Source organism: Eptesicus fuscus, chromosome 6 (genome assembly GCF_027574615.1).
Source record: "Eptesicus fuscus isolate TK198812 chromosome 6, DD_ASM_mEF_20220401, whole genome shotgun sequence".
NCBI lineage: Eukaryota > Metazoa > Chordata > Mammalia > Chiroptera > Vespertilionidae > Eptesicus > Eptesicus fuscus.
In genome coordinates, this window is record NC_072478.1 from 104,462,570 (window position 1) to 104,490,395 (window position 27,826).

A 27,826-nucleotide genomic window follows, 5' to 3' on the forward strand; every position below is an offset into this window, starting at 1 on the left:
TTAACTTTCTCTGATTTTCCACTTTGTTGAAGGAAAAAAAAGAAAAGAATGTGCTTGTTCCTCGTGGAGGGCGAGGGACTGGGGGGCGGGGGGTGAGAAGGCCGTGGTTAGGACCTCTTTACTCTTTAACTTTCCAGGACAGTTTATAATCGCACTGAATTAGCCGGCCATGCAGGCTGTTTTTATCCTCGGAGATTCAGATAATGCCTGTTTGCCTACCCTGACCCAGCAGTTTCACTCCAGGCAGAGGTGGGGGCGGGGGGGGGGGGGGGGGGGGGGGGGGGGGGGGGGAGCGGAGGAGGAAGCAGGGCATCAGAGAGGTGCTCTGGCAGTGGGTCTGGGGTCAAGTTTCTAAGACTTGAAGTGCTGGGAGCCTCCAAGCCTTGGCCATTTCAGTACCTTCCTTACGAGGCTCTGGTAACTGTTGAGCGAGCGCGTGCTGTGTGCACGGCCCTGGGCTGGGGGACTTCTATTTACCTGCTCACTTGCAGAAAAAATGGTTCCGATCCAGGGACCAGCAGCTGCCGCCCAGGAGTCACTGGAATCTTGGCCCAGCGGCCTGCAGACACCCCAGGCCTCTGTGCACACGAAGCTCGCTCTCCCCTTCCCTGGGCCGAGACGCAGAGGCAAGTCATCAATAAGGTTTGAGATGAATTACCCAGGTACAATTGGGAGATTGGGAGTGGGGTGAGATCTCTCTCTCTCTCTCTCTCTCTCTCTCTCTCTCTCTCTCTTCCTTCCTTCCTTCCTTCCTTCCTTCCTTCCTTCCTTCCTTCCTTCCTTCTTAAACCAGGTGTAATGTATGAAAATGTGCTTCCCAAAAGGTCCAGAGGCCTGGGGTGTGCAAACGCGGAACCCTGTATTTCTGAGACTTGCAAGAGAGAGGAAGGCGTTCGATATCATCGTGGCTTTTCTTCCCTTGTCCTCCTCCAAGGCAAACACTGGCACCCAAACGCACACGACAAACATGGGCCCAGACAAACGCAGGAACGCAGAAAGCTCCTGGGCTGGAGGAAAAGGCCGGGCAGGAGCAGCCAGAAAGGAGGTTCAGGGAAAAGGAACCGGCCGGACTCCAAGAGGGCACTGGTTTCCTTTTCGCGTGGGAGACTGGGGACTACTGGCTTCATTTGTCCAGTCGGGACTGTTTGGGAGCGGGCAGCCCCTGACCCCCTCTGGGGCTCTCGGTGGCCTCTCCTCTGCCAGGGGACTTCGGTAACAGCGGGCGCCCAGGGGCACCCACTAAGAGCGAAATACTCCTCTAAGCGCCCCGCACTGCTATGCCCTCTCCTAGGGAGGCTGGCCCGGGTTCAGTGCCGACCCCTAAAGTTGCAAAAGTGGCCCAGCGTTGGCGCACAGTAGGCGCTTCCTACATGTTTTTGCAATACTAGCTGCAGACTTTAAACGCGTTCCTGCGGTGTGGGGAGGGGTGTGATACAGACCCGGGTGCCTTTTCAAAAGAGGGGTCAAAAGAGAGAAGAAATGGGACTCGGAGAACTTCCTCTTTAAATAATCGGCCTTAATTACGCCTTGGACTTTTTAGTTTTGGCGTGATTATAACCCTTGAGGGATCGCCTAATAACAACTCTGCTGACTGCTCCTGTAATTAACTCCTAATTTATTTCAAACAGGGGGGAGGGTAGAGAGGACCGGCCTCTGCCGCAAGAGCCAATGGGAGGCGAGCGATCGTGACGTCAACGCCAGGGCCGGCGCGGATTGGCGGGCCCGAGTCTCCCACTTCCCCTTGGAGCAAAGGCTCGGCTCCCGGCGCGCCCCTCCCGTCTCCCCCCAAAAAGTTTGAGTCGCCGCTGCCGGGCTGCCAGCCGAGTCGCGCGCCGGGACCTACGTGGGGCAGAGAAGTCATGGCTTCTCCGTCCAAAGGCAAGGACCTGTTTTCGTCGGATGAGGAGGGCCCGGCGCTGGTGGCCGGGCCGGGCCCGGGGCCCGGGGGCGCCGAGGGGGCCGCGGAGGAGCGCCGCGTCAAGGTCTCCAGCCTGCCCTTCAGCGTGGAGGCGCTCATGTCGGACAAGAAGCCGCCCAAGGAGGCGTCCCCGCGGCCAGCCGAGAGCGCCTCCGCCGCGGCCACCCTGCGGCCGCTGCTGCTGCCGGGACACGGCGCCCGGGAAGCGCACAGCCCCGGGTCGCTGGCCAAGCCCTTCGAGACCGCCTCGGTCAAGTCGGAAAACTCCGAGGATGGAGCGGCGTGGATGCAGGAGCCCGGCAGATACTCGCCGCCGCCGAGTGAGTGCGCGCCCGGGCGGGGACGCAGGCTCCTGGAGGGAGCCGGGGGCGGGTTTCCAGGCCGGGGGCTCGGGGATCCCTCGGCCCCGTGCGCCCCGGAAAGCGGGCACAGCTGGTTTGGGCCCCTGGTGAGCCCCAGAGTTCCGCGCGCCGGCTGCATCCTGGACACCCCGTGGGCGCGGGCGCAGCGCGTGACCCGGGTCCCCTCGCGGTGCAGCGTGTCGCTCGCAGTTGCGGACTCGCTGGTCCGTGGAGGGCGAGCCCTCGCTGGGTTTGCGGGTCGCTTCCCTGGGGTTTCTCCAGCCCCCGGCCCTGCGCTTCGGCCACTTCGCTCATTTTTGTTTCGCTGCCCGCCAGGGTCTGGGAGGGAAGGGGGCGTGAAGTTCACAGCCCCGCGAGGTGTGCCCTCCTTCTGACGGTGAGCTGGCTGAATCTAGCCCGATATCGGGTGGAAATCCTGGTCTCCCCTGGGCCCCGCGGGCGTCGAAGCAGGACCCCGCGAAGGGAAGGCGGCAGAGGCTGGCGCGGGGAGGACGTGGCCCCGCAGCCCGCACCTCGCCCACGAAGGCCCGAGCTTCGCCGGGAGCGGGCCGGGGCTGCAGCGCGGGGTGCCCGGCTTGGCTCAGTGGTAATTAAAGGCTTCCCTGGGCGCCCAGCTCAGCAGACCCCAGTCATCGCTGGAGCCCCGAGGTGCAGGCAGAGGCGGGGACCTGGGGTTGCCCCCCCCCCACCCCTTTCTCAGACACCCAGACTTTGTTTTAAGAAGACTGACTTGACTGGCAGTGGCCGAATTGGGCCGGGGCCCTGGTGTCCTAGCCAGGCTGCTCTGGGGTGCCCTGGCCCCAGACCTCGGATCCTTCTCCCCAGAGGGACCCAGCAGAGGTCCTCACACCTGCACCCCGCTTCCTGCAATGAGGAGGCCGGCGGGCAGGGAGTCGGCCCAGGGGAGGGGTGGCTCCTTCAGCTTCAGCATCCGTGTTGGGGCCCTGGGGCCTTCTGCAGGTTGGAAGTCATTCCCCACAACGTCTCTCTCCCCGGGCCTTGAAGAGTTCTCCACCCGCTGCACCTCTGGGGGGAGGTGGGCAAGAGGGGGCTTGTGGAGGGACGTTTTATGCAAAGTCAGGAGACGCATCTCTCTCCACTTCCACCCGTCAGCCCTCGAGGCTGGAGAGGCACAGGATTTTGTGAACAAAACTAGGCCGGCTGCCCCGGCGTCGCAGGCTGTCCCCTCTGGCGTCTCTCTCCACCCCGATAGAAACTCCCAAAGATTCAAAGGGCGTGGAGATTAAGGACTCAAAGAATTTAAATACAAGTTTGCCCAGTGCTTTACAGCACTTCTAACCGTGTTATCTTATCTGATCTGTGCGGCCGAGGCCGGCCTCCTGGGAGCAGATGGGGACTTCTCAGCAGAGTCCAGCGGCTTCCGCACACCCATCTGGGGCTTCACAGCGAGGAACGGGGCGCCCCGGAAGGACAGGGCTCCGCTGGGCCTTCTAAAACGTCTTACTCCGAACCTCACCGCGTGGCCAGTATTGCTTACCCATTTTATTGACAGGGAAATAGAGGCTCAGACACTTTCAGGGACTCAAATATTGAGAGCCCCACGGGTTCCTAGGCCTGGGCCGGTGCCCCGCGGCACACGGAGCTTTCGGGCCTTCCAGGGAGACATGTCCAGAGGTCAGAAGTCCCACTTCCTTAGGCCTCCAGGTTCTGGGACGGCCATTCCCCGCTGAACTCTGTAAACAGCCCCACCACAAAGCGCAACCCAGCTTCCCCGCTGAGTAAGGCCGCCTTGGGCCCCGGAGCTGACCTTCCCATCAGAAAAGCTGGAGATTCCGAGAAAGGACTTCATTTTAACACAAAAAAGTGGGTTATTGGTGCTTGGGGCCTGCAGAGGCCCAGGGAGTGCGGGGGTGGGAGCCTGGTCCGGGAGCTCCTGGGGCGGGAGCCCGGGGCGGCCGCCCGGGCCTGGTTTTGTTATTCAGAGGAAGTAGGATAAATGCTGTTTTGCTTTGTATAATCGCATCCTTCCTCCGCCTGGTTTAAAATGGGGGGGGGGGGGGAGCGGAGTGGTGGGCCGAGAGGAAGCCTCCCAACTCTTCAGCTTTGATGCACGTGTGCGTTCCCCGTCTCCCGGATTTCATAATGCACACGCAGCCCCCAGGAGGGACCGTGCCGGCAACGGGAGTTCCTTTCCCACTCAGCGCAGGCTCCCGTGTAGACGCCGGAGCTGGGGACCCGAGCCCCACCGCCAGGTCCTCCTGAGCCCGGCCGACCGAGAGGCTGAGGGACATCCCGGGTCCTGGAGGCGCAGATGGTGTGGTTAAGTTTATTTGTAGATTAAGGAGCGGGTGCCCTGGTTTACTTAGGGATTAGCATACGCAGAAGGGACGCTTCTGCGGTCCTCCTCGCCCACCCATCCCAGAATGCTGGCTTTTTGGTTGATTGCCGGACCCACTACCTCTTTCTTTTCAGTCCCTTAACGTGATGATGGTTCGTCACCTCACCCGGGACAGGCCCACTGCTTGCTGGAAGCGGCGGCCGGGCTGGGACTTGTGCTGTGTCACCCTCCCGTCTGAAGTGTAAACTCTTGGGCCACCAAAGTAACAAAACGAGAAATGCGACATTCTCCCCTCGAGTCCTTCGGAGTTACTGGAACCGCGGCTCCACTTGGAAAATTAGCATAGCTCGTAAACGCCAAATGCAGCGAGTTAATTGTTTAGCAACCTGCCCCCCAGCGCCTGCCGCCTCCCCTCCCCTCGAGGAAAGAAGCCCTCAGCGCGCCGATGCCCTGGGCCTGCCAGGTGCCCGCTCCTGTGGCTTCTGTCCCCGAGTCCAGTGAGACACGGAGTCTGATGCTGCTGGCGTTCCTTTATTTGGCTCGTGACCGCCTCGCTTTAAACCCTGGCGACACGCGAAACAGTGACACGGTGGCTCCACACCACAGAACGATGGGCCGGGATGACGAAATGTCAGCACATGCTCTCCGTCCGGAGGCGGCGCGATTCCCCCCGGCACTGACATTTACGGGCGAGCTAATTCTTCTCTCCTCCTTGGTGAAGTTTATATTCCAAAGCACCCGGCCTAACAGCTTAGCCCCCATCTGTGAAGTGATGTTCACGTTTTATCATCTGTAGACGGGATGGAACGGCAGCTGCGGCGGTTTTACTGCGGGGGGCTGCTCCCCCCTCGCAGGATGCTAGTAATTCGCCGCAGACCCCGGCTGCAGGGTTACCCTCCGCCAGGGTGTGGAGGCAGTCCAACGCCGCGTCCCGGTGCAGAGAGGGAGCCGGCCCGCTGTTATCAGACCCTTTTCATTTTCCTTCTCAGATGTGACATGTCAGCATCCACGGGAAGTGAGGGTTATTCTGAATCCATCCCCCCATGTTATTGATTTTTGGTTTTAGAGCAAGAGAAGAAGAGGGAGGGAGGGAGAAACACCCATGTGTGGTTCCACTTGTTTATGCATTCATTGGCTGATTCTTGTATGTGCCCTGACCAGGAAGATGCTCTAACCAACTGAGCTACCTGCCTCTCCTCCCCCCACCCCCCCTACTTTAATGACGATAAATTATGCTCAGAAGAGATGGGGTGTTGTTCTTAGGAACCACTTGACTTAGGAGGAGTCTGTTCTTAGGAGTTCTATTTCCATCGCTCAAGGCTGTTTTACACCATTAAATTCCCAAACGTTTTATTAAAAGCCTCAATTTTTTTAAATGAAGTAACTTATCTATTTAAATATGGTCCTCCATCCTACTCCCCAAAAAGAAACCACACACAGGTACCTGGTTTTGACAAAGGAATCTCTGAAAGATGAAGGGGGGGGGGGGCTGGCGCGGGACACCCCTGGGAGAGCGCTGGCCGTGCTAACCGCTCCCTCTCTGTCCCCAGGACACCTGAGCCCGACCACCTGCACCCTGCGCAAGCACAAGACCAACCGGAAGCCGCGCACGCCCTTCACCACGTCCCAGCTGCTGGCGCTGGAGCGCAAGTTCAGGCAGAAGCAGTACCTCTCCATCGCCGAGCGCGCCGAGTTCTCCAGCTCGCTGAACCTCACAGAGACCCAGGTCAAAATCTGGTTCCAGAACCGGAGGGCCAAGGCGAAAAGACTGCAGGAGGCCGAACTGGAAAAGCTGAAGATGGCCGCGAAGCCCATGCTGCCCTCCGGCTTCAGCCTCCCTTTCCCCATCAACTCGCCCCTGCAAGCGGCCTCCCTTTACGGAGCGTCCTACCCCTTCCATAGACCCGTGCTCCCCATCCCGCCCGTGGGACTCTACGCGACTCCTGTGGGATATGGCATGTACCATCTCTCCTAAGGAAGACTGCGCCACGGACTCCGGACGAGGCCTGTTCCATGGGTCCCCCGCCCTCGCCAGGAAGCAGCGCGCCAGCACCCCGCTCTGCAGACCTCACGCGCACCGCCCCGAGCCGCCAGGCTGGCCGGCCGCAGCCCAGTTCGTCCTGGAGGCCGCAGGCTCCAAGCTCCGTTTTCTTGGCGTCGTTTCCCAGACACCCCTCTCCTCCCACAAAGATGGGCTCTGACGGTTTTATATATAAATATATATAATAAAACAGGACGCATTTTTATACAGCAGACGTCAAAACTCAAGTTATTTTGAAAGGCGAAATTTATATATATACTTTTTTATATATATCACCCTAAAGGACTGCTGAAGTTCATTTGTGTGGGGTTTTTATCTTTCTTATAGGGGGAGACAAATTAAAACGGCTGAAATGTAGTGATTTGGGTGGGACGATTGGCTTTTGCTTGAGGAAAACATATTAGGATTAGACACAAAGTGCATAGACCATAGATAGGGACTGAGGTTCCTCCCAGGCACAGGCCTCGTACAGTCTTCATGCATTAGACTAATTAGAGGCTACCATATCCGGCCCTGTCCGCCCCCCCTGCACATTGCTACATTGTTACCCAGTTAAAGTTTTACTTTTTTTTTTTTTTTTTGTAAGATCAATAAAAGGGGGCTGAGAAGACTGAGCCAGCCTCGGGGTACGGTGGGAAATGGGAGTACTCCCTAATTCCTCTCCAGGCTGTTGCTTACCTCCATTTCCGATCACTGTCGGAGGAATTGATGGTTTCTGTGAAATGCTAGGTACGGCAGCCAGTCCTCACACATTGCAAAAGTGATGGGGGGGCGGGGGTATAGTTAATTCTCTGCTTAAATAAATGCCTTGTAACCATTACCTATATGCTACGTATTCTTGGACAATGAGTAGATCCAGAAAGAAAGAAAAGCCGAGCTTTCTCCGTGTGTGTGTGCCTCTTGTATGTGCTAAACGTATTAGGGAAATTTATATACTTTTTTAACGTGTTGGGGGAAGAGGGTGAAGCCATGTTTTGACTTGCTAAGAACCCGGGTGTCTCAGCCCATTTAGCTCCCTCCCCATCCATCTTCCCATCCATCTCCCCTCCCCACCTTCCCCCGACCAGTATACTTCCTCCCTTTGAAAGGGTGTCTTGTATAATTTTATATATTTTATTGAAGAGTTATTTCTTATCTCTTATTCCGAATTAAATTAAACATTTGTTTTATTGCAGTAAAGTTTGTCCCAATTTAATTCTTTCAAGAGGCAATCTCTCTCTGTTCTTCTTTGGGCTTTGCTCAAAAAATGCCACCCAAATTGGGGAGCGGGGAGGGGGGGAGGCTGCTGATTTTTATTATTTTAATGCGAATCAATCAAGTGTTTTGGCTAGATTCAGCAGGGGGTCCATTGAAAATAGCAAAATACTTTGAAATACTTCCTCTGTAGCTTGGGTTCCTCTTGGAAAAGAAGTGGAGTTTTTGAAACTCCAGGGAAAGAGGAGCTTAGGAGGAAGAAGCGGGGCTGAGGGGCGGCCAGCATCTGAGCAGTCTAGATGGTCAAGTGGAAATCTTGAACTTGAAATTTACCATCTATCAAAACAACAACAAACTGACGCTGAGGGAAGAAGCCCTGGCTCCTGGCAAATGGGGTGGTGACTGGGTGCTCTCTCTGGAGGGTGTCACTGAGGCCCCTTCCCCATTGCAGCCTCTTCCCGGAGGGGCCCGGACTCACCCTCTTCCCCCTGGTTCCTTTGAGTCCCCTTTGCAGCCTCCGCTGGACACAGAAAGGGGGTCAGGCCTGGACGTGAGGCCTCCCTACTGAACAAGTGGCTAATGGGCAGGGGGCTGAGAGCACCTTCTAGGCCACTTTGTGATGCACAAGTGAGTGAGGAGAGGATGCTGGTGCCTCACCGCCCTCCCCCCCCCCAACCCAGTTCAGAGGAGAAGCTCCTGCGGCCCTGGACACGGTCAAAGGGACCCCGAAGGTGGGAGGCCGGCACCTGGTGCTACTGGGACCAGCGCTTTGGCCCACATTTTCTTGCGGATGGCCCCGAGCCTCGGGCCTCACAGCCCCGCACAGAGCGCCCAAACCCAGCTCCTGCTCCCACTCTGTTCCTGGCGGAGCCCCCGGAAGTGCCCAGACCTTCCCAACTGTGCGGCCTGGCCCTCTGGGGGGCCGCCCCAGCCCCAGCCCCAGCCCCGGCCCTTGTCCGCCTTCCTAGTCTAAGCGATGCTCTTGCCCAAGCCCTTCCGGTGCCGCCATCAGCCGCCTCCTTGGGTCCCCAGTTAGCCTGTCTCCCAAGCTCCCTTCCCGGCACCGGGACCCCGCAGCCTCCGGGAGGGGAGTCCGGAGACCGGGCTGCCCGGGAGGAGGGGTCCTTCACCCCAGTGCTGCCTGGCCTGCGGGGTGGACAGGGACCGCCTGGGCGACTTCGCGGTACAACAGAAGTCCCAAGTCCCAAAGGCAAGCGGCCTGGGGAGGGAGAGGAACTAACTGCCCAGCTCAGACAGTGCACACGCACTGCTGGGTGGAGGGGGCGCTGAGCTGAGGGCTGAGCCAGGTTGTGGGGGACCCCATCTAGCTCTGGAGTCCTCTGAGCCTCCCAGGGAGCTGGTTCAGCCGTCCTGGGGTCCCCGCTTAGGGAGGGCCCCTTATGCCTTCAGAGACCAGACCAGCAACCTTTGGGCAGAGGCCCCTGACTCCCCAGGCGCCCAGCCGGGCCCTGGGTCTCCGCTTGGGCTGCCGGAGGCCTGCACACAGACCCTCCCCCACCCGTCTTCACCGCTCTCACCCAAAGCTTCCCGGAAAGAGCTCTGCTTTCGGAAAAGGGGAGAAAGGAGGGAACCATGTTCTGAGCGCCCAAGTGTGGAACTGGCGTTCTCTCGTCCACCGCATTTGCTTACTGCACACCCGCGGGAGGTGTGACCCCGGCCGGGCAGCCCAGGAACCCCAGGCCGAGCGGTGGCTCCCGGGGCACAGGGCCAGCGCGTGGTGGGCTGCGGGGCGCCAAGGCGGCCACGCAGGAGCCTCAGACCTGATGCGGGGCCTGCACCGCCATCCCCATCCCACAGCCCTGAGGGCCCAGGTCTGGGCCTCTCTCTCTGCATCCCCCCCCCCCCCCCACCCCGCAACTGCCAGGGGTTCCCGCCCAGGACCCCACTTCCCTCTCTCCTGGGACCCGGGCTCAGCCCTAGGAGGGGGTGCGGGCAGGGCCTGCAGGTAGGCGAGAAGGCCTGGCTGGGAGAGGCTCAGGCACAAGGCAAACCGTCTGCCTGGCCCGCCTGGCGCGCCTGAAAAGAGGGCCCTGCCTTTGAGGGGACTCGCCTGCCCGAATGAAACTCCCACGGCCATTCTTCGCCATAAAAGCCGCTCATTTGCCACGGGTTGGAGAGGCCATTCCCCACCCCCACTCCCTCTCCACTGCTGGGTTTGGAATAAACATAAACCTCCTGTATAAAAGAACCCACTCCTCTCTCTCTCTCTCTCTCTCTCACACACACACACACACACACACACACGCACACGCACACGCACACGCCACCCTCTGAAACCACAGGGCCCGGGGAGCGAAGTTGATTACGCCCGTTTCCCCTTCAACCTTCAGTAAAACAACTTTTCCCACTTGGCGATGCTGCGGGCATCTGGATGAAGCTGGTCGGAGGGCTGGGAGGAGAAGTCGGCTGTCAAGTCCTGGACCCCTCTCCCCGTCTCCCACCCCCCGGCCCCTCTCCCCCGCCCCCTCCCTGCTAGGAACTAAATAAAAAGCAGGAAAATTACTTTCCAAAATAGCCCCGCTTCAAAGCAGAACCAGGGCGCGGGCTGCGGGGATCCTGAACCCGGCCCCGATAAGGCTCCTAATAATCAAATCCAAACCCCATCCACCTCCTCCGCCTCCCTCCCGCCACCCTCCTCCGGACCCTCTGCATTTGTTGATGAAAACACTTTGATGTCCCAAACAATTATTATTATAATTTTAAACAACCTGGTATTTTCCATTACTAACGGCTCGGGCTTTGAAGTTACACCTCATAATTTCCTAAATTAAATAAATCATTTTAAGTTTGCACTGGGAGGCTTTTAATAGCAGAGAAAGGAATATCATTATCTTATTGAGACCCAATTGCGGCGGCTCCAGCCTGGCTGTAGCTGGGGGCAAAGCAGGCTCCCTCCAACAGACACACTTTATTAACCTCCCATAACTCTTGAAAGAACATTTTTATATTTTCTTTGATTTCCCCCCTCCCTCTCTTGTTTTAAAGCTGTCCCAACCTTTAATTAGTGCCTAATATGAAAAGCATTATTTTTTTAATGCTATGTAATTTACCAGCGGCAACAGGCCAACCGAACAATTGTTTCTTAGACTCGGCTTTTCACACAGGGCAAAGAATGCCGCTCCAAACCCAACTTTTCACGGGTGGTTGCACTAATTAATACAGTGTCTGAGGCTCCTGGGGGTTTAATATAGAAGCCTACGGGGCGGAAGGGGTTTAGAAGTCCGGCTCCTGCCGACGTCGCCCTCGGATTTCTTTCTTTCACGCTGTTTGACCCTGTCTGTGGAGTCAGCACAGACACAAACTGTTCCCTGGCCCCGCACCCCGGAACCCCCCTGTGCCTCCAACTTGGCATTTAAGGCTTGGGGGGGGGGGGGGGCAGGCTTGGGGTGCAGGGAGCCCCCTGCTCACTCTGGGTTTGGGGGAGGGATGCCCCTCTGGCAGCCTGGAGGGGAAGAAGCCGGCTGGGCTGGGCCGGGCCGGGCTGGAGTCAGGCTGTTGGGGGCAAATGCCAGCTCTCCCGGGCACCAGGCTCTGGGCACGGAATCGCCGGGGACGGGCAGGGACTGGCAGGGGGACTGGGAAAGGGACCCAGGGACCCAGGCCAGCTTCTCTCTCCCGTTTCCACACTCTGGTCTCCCACTTCCCATGCTCATCTCCAGCCCCACCCCCTGGCCCGGTTCTCATCCTTTTCTTCTTTCCCCTTCTTTCCTTCTGCGCCACGTCTGTCCCATTTTATATGTTTTTACACGTTTCCTCTTCCACCTTCTTACTGTCTAGACGATTCCTTTCCGAGCCCTTATTCTTCATTTCTTTCCCCCTCTTTTCTTCTCTTGTTTTCCTGTCACTCGGCGCTTCCTTCGCGTCTCTTAATCTTGTTCGGTTTTCTATGTATTCTCGTTCCCACTGTCACCTCCTCCCCCACCCCCCTGCTCCGTCTCTGTTTCCATTCTTTCTTCCCCGGTTCCAGCGATTTCGTGCCGGATTCCGGAGCCCAGCCCTGCTCGCTCCTCCCCGCGCTGCGCCCGGGCGCGGGGGGCTCCCGGCCACCTCGTCCCTTCGGCGCCTGCCCTCCCCGCTGCACCTGGCGGGCCCGCCCGGGGACCCCCCGAGCAGGAGGAGGGCAGGTCCCTGGGTTTCTCCCCGGAGCCGTGGGCGTCGCGGCGGGAAGGGCCACGCCAGGCCGGGAAGGGCCGAGTCCCCGCGCGCGGCCCCCGGCCCCGCCCGCCGCCGGCAGCCCGTTTGAAGTCGCGGGCCCGGCAGGAATGCGGCCGGGTTATCAATCACGCAGCTGGATCTCGAAGGTCTCGGCCTAATCACATTTAATTGCTCGTGGAGGCCCACTCTCGCCCCGGGCCGGCCGCCGCGCTCAATTACTCCCCAAATACCAGCCGTCAGCGAGCGCGCGCTGACACCGCGGCCCGCGCGCCGCCCGGCTCTCCGCCGCCCCGGCGCCCCGGCCCCCGCCCCGCCCCCCGTCGTTAAACTCACACCTCGTCCCCGAGGAGCAGGCCAGGCAGATAATCACAGTCCCCTTTTATGGGGCGCTTCCCGAGGCCAGACTCTGCTCGGCGATTTACACCTCTCAGCGCCCCGGAGCCGCCCCGCCGGCCGGAGACGGGGCCCGGCTCCATCTGCGCTCAGGGAACCGACCGGGGTTCCGGCGAGAACGCGTCCGCGGCGGCGAAGGCCGGCAGCGCCCCGCCGGGCAGGGACCTGGCGACCCGGCGGCTCCGCAGGCCGAGGGTGCGCGCACAGGGCAACGGCGCCTCCCAGAGGCGGGAGCGCACCTGGCCCGCACCTTCCGCAGGTACTGCCACGGCAGCTCCTCTCCCGGCGCCAAGCCTGGGACGCATCCCCATCTGTCCCCCTCCAGGTGCGGACACCGGGGTCCGAGCCCGCAGGTGAACTGGGGGGGGGGCGGAGAGGGGAGCTCGCTCTCACACTGACACCCTGGCCTGTCTCCTGCCTGAAGGCCAGGAACTGGGGGTGCGCTCACACCCGCAGAGCAGGAGAGGGAACCTCAGGCAGAGGCTGCCCGGAGGGGGCCAGCAGGTGGACATCACAGCTGCCGACTGGGCCCAGAGCACCTGTCCGCGCCCGCGTGGCCGCTGCACTCGCCGGCTCCTGCCGAGAGCCGCTGCTTCAGGGAGAACGCGGGTGTCTGCCACGCGTGGGGAGGGAGTCATTCCCCATCCGGACACCGACAGGGAGGGGCACAGGGACTGCTCGCTGCGCGGGCCGAAGGGCTCAGGCGGTCTGCAATGCGGTGGACATAAGCTGTGAAGCGGAAAAGCCGGGTACAGCACACACACCTATCGCAGTCCGCTGTGTTGACTCGATATCATGTACCCCGTCTCGTCCAAGATACCATCCGTCATAACGTGCATTTTACATTCCACTGAAAAGAAAACATGGCCAACTGTGATGCAATATTTCATTCCCTAGAATTTTGTTATACTTATTATCAGCTCTTATTAGGAAGAGCTCTTCTAAATTAAAAAAAAAATAGATAAAATGGATGTGTGTCATCTAAAGCCAGTCTTTGATTGTCTTTATTCTATCCCCTTTCTTAACCCCTCACATTTATATTATTAATATATTCCAGTTCCCAAAATACTCTCATCTGGCCCTCAAGGCAATATGTGGGCATAGTAATTTCCCCATGTCATGGAAAATGAAAGGTGACTTCCCCAAGGTCACGGGGAGGCAGCGCCAGGGGGAGGTTAAGTCCCCGCTGGATTAGAGCGCTCTCTCTCTCTCTCTCTCTCTCTCTCTCTCTCTCTCCTCTCTCCCCCCCACCCCCACCGGACTCAAGAAAGCCTACAGGTCTCTAAAAGGGGTTCCTGGGTTGCAGGGCCTGATATAAAAAGGGCTATTTTGGTAGCAAAGCTCGGCCTATTTTTATTTCAGGGCAGAGAATGCTTGATGATGGAAAAACTGACTTTGTAAAGAACCGCTGTACAAGACGCTAAGTGCCTCCTGAAATCCCATCACAGAAAATCACCTGAAAGGCGGTGGTGATGGATGAGGCACTTATTGATGTGAAATTGGCCAATTTAGGGCAAGTCTGAGGGCTGCGAAGTATTCACCTCCTCCTCCTTCCCACCACATTAGCCGCTCGCCCCGTCTAGTCTTTCCGTTGGACTTCCCTTTGTTTAGCGATGGGAACGGAGAGGAGCCAAAAAGCGTAAAAAAGCCCGGGGGTGGGGGGGTAGGGGTGGGGGGAATATGATCTGGGATTTGAGGATTCCCGGAATGCAACTGTGCGGTGAAGTCATCCCACTGGTGGGGGCGGGGCTTCGTGCGGGACGTCATGGCCCTCCTCCCTCCCCCCGCCGACCCCCTCCCCCGTGGGCTGCGGGCACAGGGCATTGGGCGGGGGCCCAGCCTTTGGGGAAAGCCCTGCAGATCTCAGTCACTCCTAGGGTTAGGGACGTCTCTGCCCTCCCGCGGTACCACGGAGCCAGGGCCCGGCCCGATGAGAAGGCACTGGTGTTTCCCTTGCAAGGAGCGGGCCAGTGCGGAGGAAATTAGGTCTTAGGAGGAAAGAAGCGATTAGAGGGAAGGCACATGATTTCCCTGAGTCTGGGACTGATGAAAGCTGAGCGGGACTCAAATGTCTCTTTCAGGGGCAGCAATGCCCACGTTGTCCTCCCCGGGCCACCATCCCTGGCCCAGTCTGGGGCCAGAAAGCAGAAACCGCGTGCTTTTCAGAACAAGGAAAATAAAATGAATGAGCGGCGGCTCCGGCTCAAAATTACAGCACTGAACATGGATCGTGTCATGGCCCAGGATGCTTCTGAAATCCTCCCAGCAGAATTATTCACACTCTCTGCGGCCAGAAGAAAAGGAGGGTGCTGTCCATGCCTCTGGACAATACCTGAAGGACACGAGCACTTCCCAGCGTCCAGGCCGTGGGTCGCGTCCCTTACCGAGCTTCATTTCAACCCCAGGAGCAGCACAGCCCTGTTCGATCCCCACGGTATCGATAAGGAAACCGGGGCCCGAGAGTCCGTGTAACTGGCTGGCCTCACGGCTGGTGAATGGCAGAGCTGGGATGGGGACAGTTGGACCCCAGGGAGCATTCACTGTTTCGTGAAGGATTTTGGGATTGTGTCAGCCGCCGGAGTGGGACCCGGGATGAAAGAGGTGGTTCTTGGGCCCACTGGGCTTCTGAACTGATTTAAAGTAAGAACTTGTCACCTGAAGCAAAATGACGTTCCAGGCTAATATCTCGGGCCGGGGCTGGAATCACGCTGAAGGGCCACAGAGTGGGATCTCACGGTAAAGGGCGTGATCGTATCGATCACACAGAAGGTTCAGAGTGGACCTGACTCGTCCAAAGTCACACAGCTGCGGTGTGGAACAATAACATATATTTTGTAAAGTTACATCTGTAGTTCAGTGAGGCTGAGCTGAGCTCAGCGAGGCCTTGGGAACTCGATTTCTGAGCAACGTGAAAGCGGGGTGTCCTGTACCTTAGAGGGTGGTAGCTCACTAAGAGAGGCCACTGTCAAGGACACCAGGATCGGGGAGGGTGCTGGTCCCGTGATATACATCCATCTCCATCTCCCACAGCCACTCCAAATTAAAGACATATGTGCATCGTATTTGATCTGATCAAATAATATTTTCCCAAGCTTAGAGAAAGTGCAAGCAAAAGGTCTTTCTTTTTTTTTTAAAAAAAGAAAACTTTGCTATTTTTATTCATCTTGTCACATACCATCGTGGTAAAAATAGCAGGCTTGTTGGGCACCCAGGCAAGTCTCCAACTCCATCACACTCTCTTCCAGATAAACTGCTCTGGTTATGCCCTCCTTTTATTGATATTTTGGTTCTTCCGCCAAAGACCAGCAAATGAGAAACCCACGTTACCCAGTCTAAGTCCAATCTAGCCACTGTGGCTCCCTGCAGACCAAGGCAGGGATGGGCAGTGGGCAAGAGAGAATGGCGCATGCTCAGCAAGCTAGCACAGTGTTTATTGAATGAATGAAGGCGAAGGTTTGACCAAATGACAGTACAGCTCCGGGAACATTTGGGAGCTCTGGGTTTTGCTGATTTTTAAAGCTTTCTAAAATGGATGGGTTTGCCGTGAGTTCAGACTTGGAAAAAGTTGGTTCGGTTCCCAAGATAATAAAAACGATTTGCACTTGGCAAGATGGGCCAGGTTGTGCTATCAAGGCAGTTATAAAAACCCCGTGGTTCCGTCACGCCTCGGACGGCTGGGCACAGCTGAGTATTAAAGCAACTTTCACGACCCTGGCTGGTGCCTTAGCCAGACTCCGCAGAGCAATTCTACTTGTCCTTCCATTTCATGGGCAAAAATCGTTGAAAACATCGCATTAAACGAAACCCTCCTGAGTTATAAAATTGTCTAGTTGGACCTGGGACACGTCTTTAGAGATTGCTTTACAGTGTGGTCCAGAGGTTGATTAATGGGCTCAGGGACCTGTGTGCGAGGGGTGGAGTCTAGGAACGCGAGGGGCGGAGTCTGGGAGCATGAGGGGTGGAGTCTAGGAGCACAAGGGGCGGAGTCTAGGAGCGCGAGGGGCGGAGTCTGGGAGTGTAAGGGGCGGAGCCCGGTGCTGCTGCTTTGGAAGGAGAGGCTCTGGAAAAATGTCTTTTATTGTCATTAGAACCTCAGTTTTCTCTTCTGTGGTCTCTGCTGCTGTGGCCCTCACATGTATTTTTTAAAAATATGTATAGTTTATTCATTTTTTTACAGAGAGGAAGGGAGAGGGATAGAGAGTTAGAAACATCGATGAGAGAGGAACATTGATCATCTGCCTCCTGCCCACTCCCCACTGGGGATGTGCCTGCAACCAAGGTACATGCCCTTGACCAGAATCGAACCTGGGCCCTTTCAGTCTGCAGTCCGATGCTCTATCCACTGAGCCAAACCGGTTAGGGCCCTCACATGTGTTTTTTCAGAGGCATAATGAAGGCATCATTAACACTTTGCAGCTTCTTGAGACCAGTGATGGGGTTTTAAAGCAAACCAGCACTTCTAGGAATCGGTGGGAAATGAGGAGGTAGTCATTTCAGAGTAAAAAGTCTCATCCTTACTGACTCTCCTGCTCCACTCAAAGTCGCTGTAGGGCTCAGGGCCCATGACGTTCTCCAGGGCGCAATAACGCAGGCCACAGGGCCCGCCGCTGGGGGTGCAGACAGAGTTCCTTAAATTCATCTTGATTTTCGGGGTCGTTATTAGGAAACCTGACCGCTTCACGCATTACTGATTCATAGATTGTAAAACGCTTCCCCGAAGTCTGACAGTCTCCCCGCACTTCTCCGAGCCCAGATTTCTAAGCTCCGGGCCTGAATGAGGTCTCACGTTACTAGGACCTCATCACTTTTCACAAATACACGGCAGCCCATTTGCTGGTGGGTTATGAAATATGATCATAAATTAAAACATAATGACTCACGTGAAATTAGTGGACAAAGAGCACTTTGTGACATCGAGGGCCCCGTCGGATTGTGTTGGTTCATTTATTGGGGTATTTAGAGGATTTCAGGGAGCCAGGTAACCCCACCCAGTCTGAACAGACGGCAGGCCCGGCGCTCCTGTTTCTGCGGAGCTGTCTGGAGCCCCTTTCAGACCCAGCGGGTCAGAAGCGACATTCAGGCACTGCTTCACAGGGCGCGAAGGCCGGTCACGTCCCCTGCACGTCCCTCCCAGGCAGGTAGCGTTACCTGGGCGAGGAGGAGAGGCTCGCAGGCGGAGAAGGGGTCTCTGGGTTCTCAGTAGAGTTGAGACTTTTGCCCCAAACAGAAAATTACAGCGAAAAGACACAGGATTCATCTCTCAAAGGAGTTAGGGGCTGAGCAAGACCCTCTCCTGGGAGATCGGTCGGGGAGCAGACAATGTGGTAATATTTGTGCAGCCTTTAGTGGTTAATCCTGGCAGGTGGCTGGTGCTGGGCGCGTGCTACAATGGCGACTCTGCCAGCAAGGTTGGCTTCCTGTAGGCCTGCTTCATCCACAAGCCCCCGGACAAAGCACGCAGAGCCGATAAAGTGGGGTCACACTCCCACACTTGGGGGCTGCCCGTAGCTCCTCTGAGATTTCTTTTCCATCCCACTTGACTTAGAACAAGCGTTTTTTTACTCGTAGTCTTTCTTACAGACCTCAGTTCTTTTCCTTATGAGCTCTCTCGTTTTTGTTTTTACTGTAGTTAAATACACCTAACATAGAACTTACCATTTTAACCATTTTAAGGGTACAATTTACTGGCATTAAGTACATTCATAATGCTGTGCAGCCATCACTACCATCCATCCCTAGAACTTTGTTCTTCTTCTCAGACTGAGCTCTGTACCTATTAAACACTAACTCCCCCCGCCTCCCCCAGCCCCTGGCACCCCCCTCGGCCTTCTGTCTCCGTACACTTGACTGTTCCATGGACCTTGGATAAATGGAAACATGCATTATCTGTTCTTTTGTGACCGGCTTATTTCACTTAGCACAATGTCCTCAAGTGTATCCATGTTGTAGCACAAGCATGTCAAACTCGTGGCCTGCGGGCCGCATGCAGCCCACTTGAATATTTTTGCAGCCCAGCCAATATAACCGTATGTAGGAAACGTTTTAAGGAAAATTTCGTAACCTAATTTTTACAATATCCTGTTATATAATTATTAATAACAAACTACAACGTTTGCAAATGACTGATGACTATAATCGTGTTGCATTCATTTCCCTTACGCGCCTTACGGGCAGGCGCACCATCCCTCCACTAATACCAGCAGCGAATATTTTAGCAGCCGACGGCCACGTCATTAGACGTGTTTGGTGTGCGCAACAGGAAATATTTCGCTTTCGGAGGACAAGAAACATAGGTTTATTTGTGTTACGTTTATTAACCTGTGCCGTTAGTCAGTGTCTGGTAAGTTAGTGTTCAAGAAAAAAAATATTAATTTTTATTAAAATATTCTATTATTTTATGTTAACGATGACTCACTTATTTTGGCCCTTTGTATTTTTGTATTCGGCATGTCTCTATAGAAATAAACCTACGTTTCTATGAAAATTGAAGTTTTTTTGTTTGTTTGGTTTTTGCGGACACATACACTTCAACCTTGTTTATTTGGCCCGTGTTTGCCTTTGAGTTTGACACGCTTGCTGTAGGTGTGACAGAATGTCCTTTCTTTTCACGGCGGGATCATAGTCCACTGTCTGGAGAGACCACATTTGCTTATCCGCCCACCTACTGACGGACACTTGGACGGCTTCGGCCTTTTGCTTCTCGTGACTTCGACTGTTATGCACATTGGAGTGACAATATCTGAGCTTCTGCTTCTCCCTTTTCAGGTATATTTTTATTTGGGGATTCATGTCTGTGTCATCCCCAGGCTATGCAAGCTCTTTGGGGCCTTGTGTTCTAGAAGCTTCCAGTGTGGCTGGGGGAGAGCCAGGGAGCTGCACAACTACTGCCCAGAGGTGCGTGCCAGTCACCCGGGAGCCTCAGGGGCCGAGAGAAACGAGAAACCGGGATGCCAGGGCTGGAGCTGGCGAACCTCCACCCACGTCTTGAAGGTTCACATCGCTTTCCGGATAGAGGGAGAGCAGGAGATGAATGGAATAGGCTGGACAGGGCCGGGCAGGCGACCGGATGCCCAGGAGGAGCACCTGGGCTCAAGAGGGGCATCGAGAAGTCCGTGGCCTCGGGGTCAGCGCTCCTGGGTTCAAATCCTTGCCCCGCCCACCGTGGGAGAGGCGCTGAACCAGCTGGGACTTGATTTCTTCATGTGCCACATGTGGATGACGGCAGCACTCACGGATGGTGGGAGGATCAGAGGAGATGACATACAAAACGCCACCCAGGGCGCCGGCCTGGCAGGAGCCCTCGGGGGCCGGTGGAGAACCTTGTACCTCACGGTGAGGTTTCTGGTTCTCAGCGCCTGAAGGTTCCAGGCAGGCGGCGGCGGGACTGGGGGGCCGCCTGCCCGAGGAGCCTGGGGTGCAGACGGAGGACTCACCTCGCTGTGTCCCTGGTGCCCTTTGGATGACACGGAAACCTCTCGCGCTGAGGCCGGTGGGTGTGACGGGGCCAACTCCCAAATGTTGTTGTTGTTTGTTTTGTTTTTGGTTAATCCTCACACAAGGATATTTTTCCATAGATTTTTATTTAGAGAGAGGGGAAGGGAGGGGGAGAGACAGAGAGAAACATCTATGCGAGAGAGACACAGCCATTGGTTGCCTTCCACATGCACCCCAACTGGGGCCAGGGATCTCGCCTGCAACTGAGGTACGTGCCCTTGACGTACTTGAACCCAGCACCCTTCAGTCTGCTGGCCGACGCTCTAACCACCGAGAAAAACGAGCGAGGGTGAGTCACAGATTTTTTTTAAATTAATTAATTAATTTATTTATTATTTTTTTTCTTTCTTTTTAAATTTCTTTATTGATTAAGGTGTCACATATTTGTCCTCATCCCCCCATTCCCATCCCCCCCCTCCCCACGCATGCCCCAACTCCCTGTTGAACTTAACCGTTGGATAGGATCATATGCATGCATACAAGTCCTTTGGTTGAACTCTCCCCCTCCCCCCACCCTCCCCTATCCTCCCTCTGAGGCCCGATAGTCCGATCGATGCCTCCTTGCTTCTGGTTCTGTTCTTGTTCCTCAGTCTATGTTGTTCATCATTTCCCCTAGATGAGCGAGATCATATGTCACTAGATATATACTTATGAGAACTGAATGTGAGACAAGCAATAATAGTTATGCTGACAGGCAAATGAATCAGTCTGTAGTGAGTTTCTTTCTGGACCAACAGTTCTTTTGAGACCCAATTTCAATGTCCACCAGTTCCTTATGTGTACATGTCAGCACTGACCCCTCAGCTCTGGATGGTGGACAAATGGTGGTAACGGAGGTCCGACTCCCTCTGGTTTGGTCTCGGCCGGACCCAGGGGCACGGCTTCACCTGGACTAAGGGGCACGTGGCCTCCCCGGATCTAGGGACACATGGTCTCACCCGGACCCAGGGACGCTTGGCCTCTCCCAGACCCAGGGGCACGTGGCCTCACCCGGGCCTAGGTGCACGAGGCCTCACCCGGATCCAGGGACACATGGTCTCACCCGGACCCAGGGACACTTGGCCTCTCCCAGACCCAGGGGCACATGGCCTCACCCGGGCCTAGGTGCACGAGGCCTCACCCGGATCCAGGGACACATGGTCTCGCCCGGACCCAGGGGTGCGTGGCCTCTCTCAGACCCAGGGGCACGTGGCCTCACCTGGACCTAGGTGCACGAGGCCTCACCCGGATCCAGGGACACATGGTCTCACCCGGACCCAGGCGCGCTTGGCTTCCCCCAGACCCAGGGGCACGTGGCCTCACCTGGGCCTAGGTGCACGAGGCCTCCCCCAGATCCAGGGACACATGGTCTCACCCGGACCCAGGGACACTTGTCCTCTCCCAGACCCAGGGGCACGTGGCCTCACCCGGGCCTAGGTGCACGAGGCCTCACCCGGATCCAGGGACACATGGTCTCGCCCGGACCCAGGGGTGCGTGGCCTCTCTCAGAGCCAGGGGCACGTGGCCTCACCTGGACTTAGGTGCACGAGGCCTCACCCGGATCCAGGGACACATGGTCTCACCCGGACCCAGGCGCGCTTGGCCTCCTCCAGACCCAGGGGCACGTGACCTCACCCGGGCCTAGGTGCATGAGGCCTCACCCAGATCCAGGGACACATGGTCTCACCCGGACCCAGGGACGCTTGGCCTCTCCCAGACCCAGGGGCATGTGGCCTCACCCGGGCCTAGGTGCACGAGGCCTCACCCGGATCCAGGGACACATGGTCTCGCCCGGACCCAGGGGCGCGTGGCCTCTCCCAGACCCAGGGGCGCGTGGCCTCTCCCAGACCCAGGGGCACGTGGCCTCACCCGGGCCTAGGTACACGAGGCCTCACCCAGATGAGTCACAGTTTTAATAATTTAGCTGGCACTGTCCCTCCTCCCTCGCAGCCCAGAACAGTGATGGCCACATGGAAGCCCTGAATAACCATCACGCGGATGAGAAGACTCGTCTACCTTTTCCCTCACAGCCTCCCTCCCTCCCTCCCCCTGCAACATGGCCTGCTCTTCCCCCCACAGCCTCCCTCCCTTCCCCTGCAACATGGCCTGCTCTTCCCCTCCCTCCCTCCCTCCCTCCCCCTTGTAACATGGCCTGCTCTTTTCCCTTGGCCTGTGTCAGGGGTCTGATGACAGCCCGGAGGATGCGGCCATTGAAAACGGCGGGTGAAGTGCCTGCACCGGGACCAAGGCCCTGGGCTCTGGGAGCCTCGGAGAGGCCAGCGTGGCTCCCGATCAACGACTGCCTCGTGGGGCCTCGGCTTTGAAAAGCGTTTCCAACGTGCATTTAAAATTGTCCGTCCAAGAGGAACTAAGTCACGGCCATTCGCTCCTCCGACCCACCCCGCTGCAGGGAACCCCTGTGTTAGCCGAGGACCAGTGCGCCTCCTCCCCTGCCTCCGAGGGCTCAGTGTGCTATGCGTCCTCCCAGCACTGCCCTGGGGGGAGGGGGGCCTGCACCCAGGGGCCCGCAGGAGATTTCCGCACCCTCCGTGCATCCCGCGTCCTCTCTCCCGCCACGGTGTTTGCTCCTGGACTTCTTTCAATCACCCCTAATTCCAGGAGCCACGCGGAGGCAATCGGGCCTTTGCAGTTAACCGATGCAGGACCCAGGTAATTTGTAAGAGGCCTCTCTGAGGGTCAGACAGGAGCCTCCAGAGCTCGATGGGAGCCCATCCCGACACGCCCGCTCCCTGGGCGGGACCGCGGGATCTCAGTGCAGAAGGAAAGGGTGCCCGGCGGGCAGTGGCCTTCGGGACGTCTGTCCAGTCCAGCGCTCTTGGTTGAAATACGGAGAAACAGAGGGGAGGGACCTGCCCGGGCCTTAAGGGAGTTGGCGCTGAGGAGGGGCTTATTGCACTAAGGGGCCCTAGTTATCCAGTGTAACCTGTTAATCTGCTGCCCCTGGCTATGCCTTCAGCAGACGCCCCAGCCCCGGTCACTCTCTACAGTATGGTTTTATTTTCAACTAGAGGTCCGGTGCACAAAAATTTGTGCACTTGGGGGTGGAGTCCCTCAGCCTGGCCTGCGCCCTCTCACAGTCCGGGACCCCTCGGGGGATGTCCACCTGCCGGCTTAGGCCCGCTCCCCCGGGGGAGCGGGCCTAAGCTGGCAGTCAGACATCCCTCTGGCAGCCCGGGAGCCCTCGGGTGATGTCTGACTAACAGCTTAGGCCCGCTAATCCATCAGTGGGACATTCTTAGGACTGCCAACGAGGCAGGAGAGGGTCCCGCCACCGCTGCTTCCCTTGCAGCCGTGAGCCTGGCTTGTGGCTGAGCGGAGCTCCCCGTGTGGGAGCGCACCAATCACCAGGGGGCAGCTCCTGCATTGAGCGTCTGCCCCCTGGTGGTCAGTGCACATCATAGCGACCAGTCATTCTGCCATTAGGGTCAATTTGCATATTACCCTTTTATTATATAGGATTGTATAGGATGGCTTTAATGAGGGGAAAGGCTCTGATGTGGGGATTAAGGGCTTGGTTCAGGGGTCAGATGTCTGTGCTCTCGGGGGTAACAGAGCTCACCTCCTGGGTCATCTGAGACATTAAATGAGTCCTTTGGGGTAAAGTGCTTGCCGGTGTCGAGCCTAAGGAACGCGAGCTGTGACTGCCGCCCTCCCCTCTCCCGCTCTGTTTCTGTCACACAGAAGAGCTACAGAAGGACAACCACTCTGTGCCTACAAAAGCCAGACCAGGGCAGCTCATTTCAGCTTCCCGTACCCGGCTGAGACGCCCCGGCCAAAAAAGGGGAGCCTCGGAGACACTGGAGCATGAGTCCTCACCCCGCCGGTAACCGGCCATGTGACCGCGGGCAAGGCCATCAGCTCTGTCTGCCTCAGAGTTCTCACCTGTGAAATGGGACCAGTCCTGACTCTGCATGAGGGGCAGTGACTGAACGAGGATTACAGATGGCTCCCTCGGTGCCAGGCGCAAGGACGGGCACTCGGGATAAGCAGTGAATAAGACGACGTCCCTGCCTCTGTGCAGCTCACGTTCTAGCAGATAAAACGGGCCGTGAGTGAGCACAATCACTTCCTCTCATTCCATGGAATCAGCCATGGGGTGCGTGGGGAGAGTGGGCACCGGAACCCTGGATAAGAGTTCCCTGACTCCCTCAAATGTGTTCTCACTGGCAGAAGCTGGCATCAGCAAGGCTTTTCCTTTTTATTATAGACATTCTCACACATGTACAAAAGAGTTTGAAGGACTGCACTTGCCATCACGCGCTTCACCGATGATCAGCTTTGTTACATCAAACGCTTCCCGCCCACTTCTCCCCTTTCCCGGGACTATTTTGAAGCAAATCTCAGGCGTTATATTATTTAATCCATAAACATTTTACCGCCATCTCTAAAAGATAAAAAATTATTCAAATACACCCATAAGCACAATGTCACTATCCTATCTAAAAATTGACCATAATCCCTTAATATCATTAAATACCCTGACAATGTTTCCATCTCCTTGTCTCATAATTTCTAAAAATTACAACCGAGTAAAATTAATATGGAAATAAGGTCTGCACATTGCAATCTGTTGATATGTCTCTCCAAGTGTTTTTTTTTTTTTTTTAAGTAAAGCCATTATTTCATTTTTATTATATATACTAGAGGCCCGGTGCACGAAATTCATGCACAGGTAGGGTCCCTAGGCCTGGCTGGTGATCAGGGCCGATCGGGGCCTTCCGGCTGCCAGCTGGGGCCTTCCTTCATTCCACACCACGCCCTGGTGGTCAGCGCACATCACAGGGAGTGATCAGTCTTCCGTTCAAACTCCCGTGGGGACAATTTGCATAATAGGCTTTTATATATATAGGTAGTTTATTGACTACAGAGAAGAAGGGAGAGGGAGAGAGAAATATCAATGATGAGAGAGAATGATTGATCAGCTGCCTCCTGCACACTCCCAACTGGGGATCGAGCCCAAAACTGGGCATGTGCCCTGATTAGGAATTGAACAGTGACCTCCTGGTTCATAGGTCGAAGCTCAACCACTGAGCCACACTGGCCAGGCTCTCCAAGTTTCTTTTAATGTACAGGCTTCCCTCTCTTCTTCTCTCCTTTTTCCTTCCAATATTTTTGGTGGAAATCAGGCCTTTTGTCTGTATGTTTTCCCACCATCTGCATCTCTACAGTATCGTTGATCAGGTTCCTCTGTCCCCTGTCATTCTTACAAATTGTTAGTTAGATCTCTGGGCTTAATCTGATTACATTCTACGTTTGGAAAAGATGTTACAGGTGGCATGATGTTCTTCCCCCATGGGCACTTCATGGCTGCTGGTCTCTCTCCTGGTGATATTTAAAGTTGATGGTCAATTTCTAGCTCCATTCCTTCATCTTGGGTTGTGAAATAGTGGCATCCTAATTCTATCATTCCATACTCATTTATTAGCCATATCTATATATATAAAAGCCTAATATGCAAAGTATCCCCTCGGGAGTTTGATCGCTCACTATGACATGCACTGACCACCAGGGGGCGGCGCAGAATGAAGGGAGGCCCCAGCCAGCAGCCAGCAGCCAGCAGCCACTAGGGACCCTACCCATGCACGAATTTCGTGCACTAGGCCTCTAGTACTTCCATAAAGAGAAACTTCTCTCCATGAACTAACTTCTCTCCCGAGGCACCGTCACTAAGTAAAGGCAGGAGGCCTGTTGCAGCCTTTCTCTCTAGTTACCATTTCTCAGAAGAACGAGTTGGTCATCTAGCCTTCTCCAAAGTCAGTGGGATCAGGGCTTCAAATATATCTCATGTGTTTCGAGATATTCCAGCTTTTCCTTGGTGCACATATGGTCTTTGAAAGCGCCCCCCCCTCCCCCCGCCTTCTGGTAAAAGATGATCAGGCTCATTTTGTACATTTTCTGCCTCAGACCTGAGATCAGCCATTTCTCCAGAAGAGTGCCCGTCGCTTTTAGTGGGGGATGGAATTCCCAGAAGCGCTCCTGGCTGGGGACTGAGCTCAAGGCGGCCTGAGCAAGGTGCCTGTCTCCATGGCTCCCCGATCAGACTTGGAAGACCGGAGTGGAGCAGATAATTAGAGAGGGGGTGAGTGCTAGGAGGGGCCGGGCCGGGTGCCATGTCAGTGCCATATCGGTGCCATGGCAGGAGCTAGCCCAGGACGAGGGCTCAGGAGAGGACGGGACCAGAGGAGAAATGCTTCCTAGGTTGCCTGTACCAGAGGCGGAGCCCTCGGAGGGAGGGTTAAATGAGGTAGCAGTGAAACTGACATGTAAAATGTATGAGCCAGACAGAAAAATCTCCAGCTGCGGAATTCCACAAAGCACGGGGCCTGTGGGGCAGGGACTGAAGAGTGGGCCAGAAAGGACACCTTTCCAATCCCGGTGGGCGGCTTTGTTCCCAGATCGCAGTCGCCAATTACATTGTCTTCCCAGCTTCACAGCAACCCCTTGAGGCAGGAACTACTGTTGTGCCCACTGAAGAGGCGAAGAGGCTTCTGTGAGGTCAGGAACTCGCTCAAGGTGACCCACTCAGTAATCAGTGGCGACGGGATTTGAACCCAGCACTTCTGATGCCCAGGTCTGATGCCCGGGTTAAGCCTCCTCACCACTCCACCGCGCTCTGCCACCCACAGTGTGCTCATCTATAGGTTGTAAGGCCCCTTTAAAAAGGGTTATGGCCTCTCCCTCTTGGCCTCCACCCTCGGTCCCTGCATCATGGCCCTTAAAACCACTGCAGACACAGAGCAAACGCCTTCACCCCCTTGTTTCTCCCGGAGCCTCAGTTTCCTTACCTGTGGAAGGGGGAGAATGATAGCCACTGAGGACGGAATGACGGGAGGCAGAGAAAGCATGGAACACAGAGTGCATGCCCAACAAACAGCGTGAAAAACAATGAACCGAGAGCTCACGTATTCCGTCACTTGATGGTCATTACAACTTGAAACCTGCATACATCTTCATCCCCATTTTACGGAGGAGGAAACTGAGGCACAGTTTGTGTCTTAGGCCACAAGGTAAGTAGTGGCACCAACATCGGACCCCGACGGAGCCGGTGGGCTAATGAAGCACGGGGGTGTGCTCAGCCCCCGAAGGAGGAGTGCTGCCCAGGGCAGCCCCGGGGCCCTGTCAGCCGCCCGAGAGGGAAGCACCTGCTTTGAGAGGCCTGCTGCCCCTGCAGGCGGGTGCGGGCGGACCACCTCTCCGCCCCGCGGACCTCCATCCTGTAAACCTCGCAGGCCCTGCTCCCCGTGCAGAGTTCCTGCAGTAAGGACCGGTCTAATACGCATCTCAAAGGGGAACACTGGCAACCCTGCAGGCTGAAAGAGGGGTTTTGTTTTTTAAAAAATATATTTTTATTGATTTCAGAGAGGAGGGGAGAGGGAGCGAGAGATAGAAACTTCAACGATGAGAGAGAATCATTGATCGGCTGCTTCCTGCACGCCCCACACCCGGGATCAAGCCCACCACCCGGGCATGTGCCCTGCCCCGGAATCGAACCAGGGACCTTCTGGTTCATAGGTCAATCAGAGCTCAACCTCTGAGCCACACCTGCCACCGGACTAGGCTGAAGGAGGGTTTTAAGGAATTAACTTTGTATTCAAAACTGGGTGTTAAGCCACACATCTTAACCCCACCAGGAGAGAGAGGGGGACAAGGGGCTGAGGGGCAGTGTGGGTTCACCCCCAAGCTGCCCATTTTCCTGGTGTTCCCAGAGCCCCATCTCCCCACCGCCTTCAGGATGAACTTGGGCTGCATCTGCAGGAACACATGCTCTGGCCCCTTCGGGAGCTTATCTGAGGGGGAGTGTTATCAGGCGGCCTCCTGGGTAAAGGACACAACATGCTTTCGCGCATGAATCATCCGGGGGGAGAGTGACAGAACGGAGCCTGGAAACTAGGCATAGGCACAGCCAACGCACCGGCAGGCCGGGCGCTCGGGCCAGATTTCAGATTTCA

At 56.2% G+C, this 27,826-nt stretch overlaps 1 protein-coding gene across 1 annotated transcript; it reads left to right on the forward strand.

The window, feature by feature from the left end:
- Positions 1 to 1,806: 1,806 nt before the first annotated feature.
- MSX2 (msh homeobox 2) lies at positions 1,807 to 6,827 on the forward strand. Its single transcript, XM_008147592.3, has 2 exons — positions 1,807 to 2,238; positions 6,130 to 6,827. The coding sequence occupies exons 1-2, from the start codon at positions 1,860 to 1,862 to the stop codon at positions 6,552 to 6,554; spliced, it is 804 nt and encodes a 267-aa protein (XP_008145814.1). The 5' UTR covers positions 1,807 to 1,859; the 3' UTR covers positions 6,555 to 6,827.
- Positions 6,828 to 27,826: the final 20,999 nt, after the last annotated feature.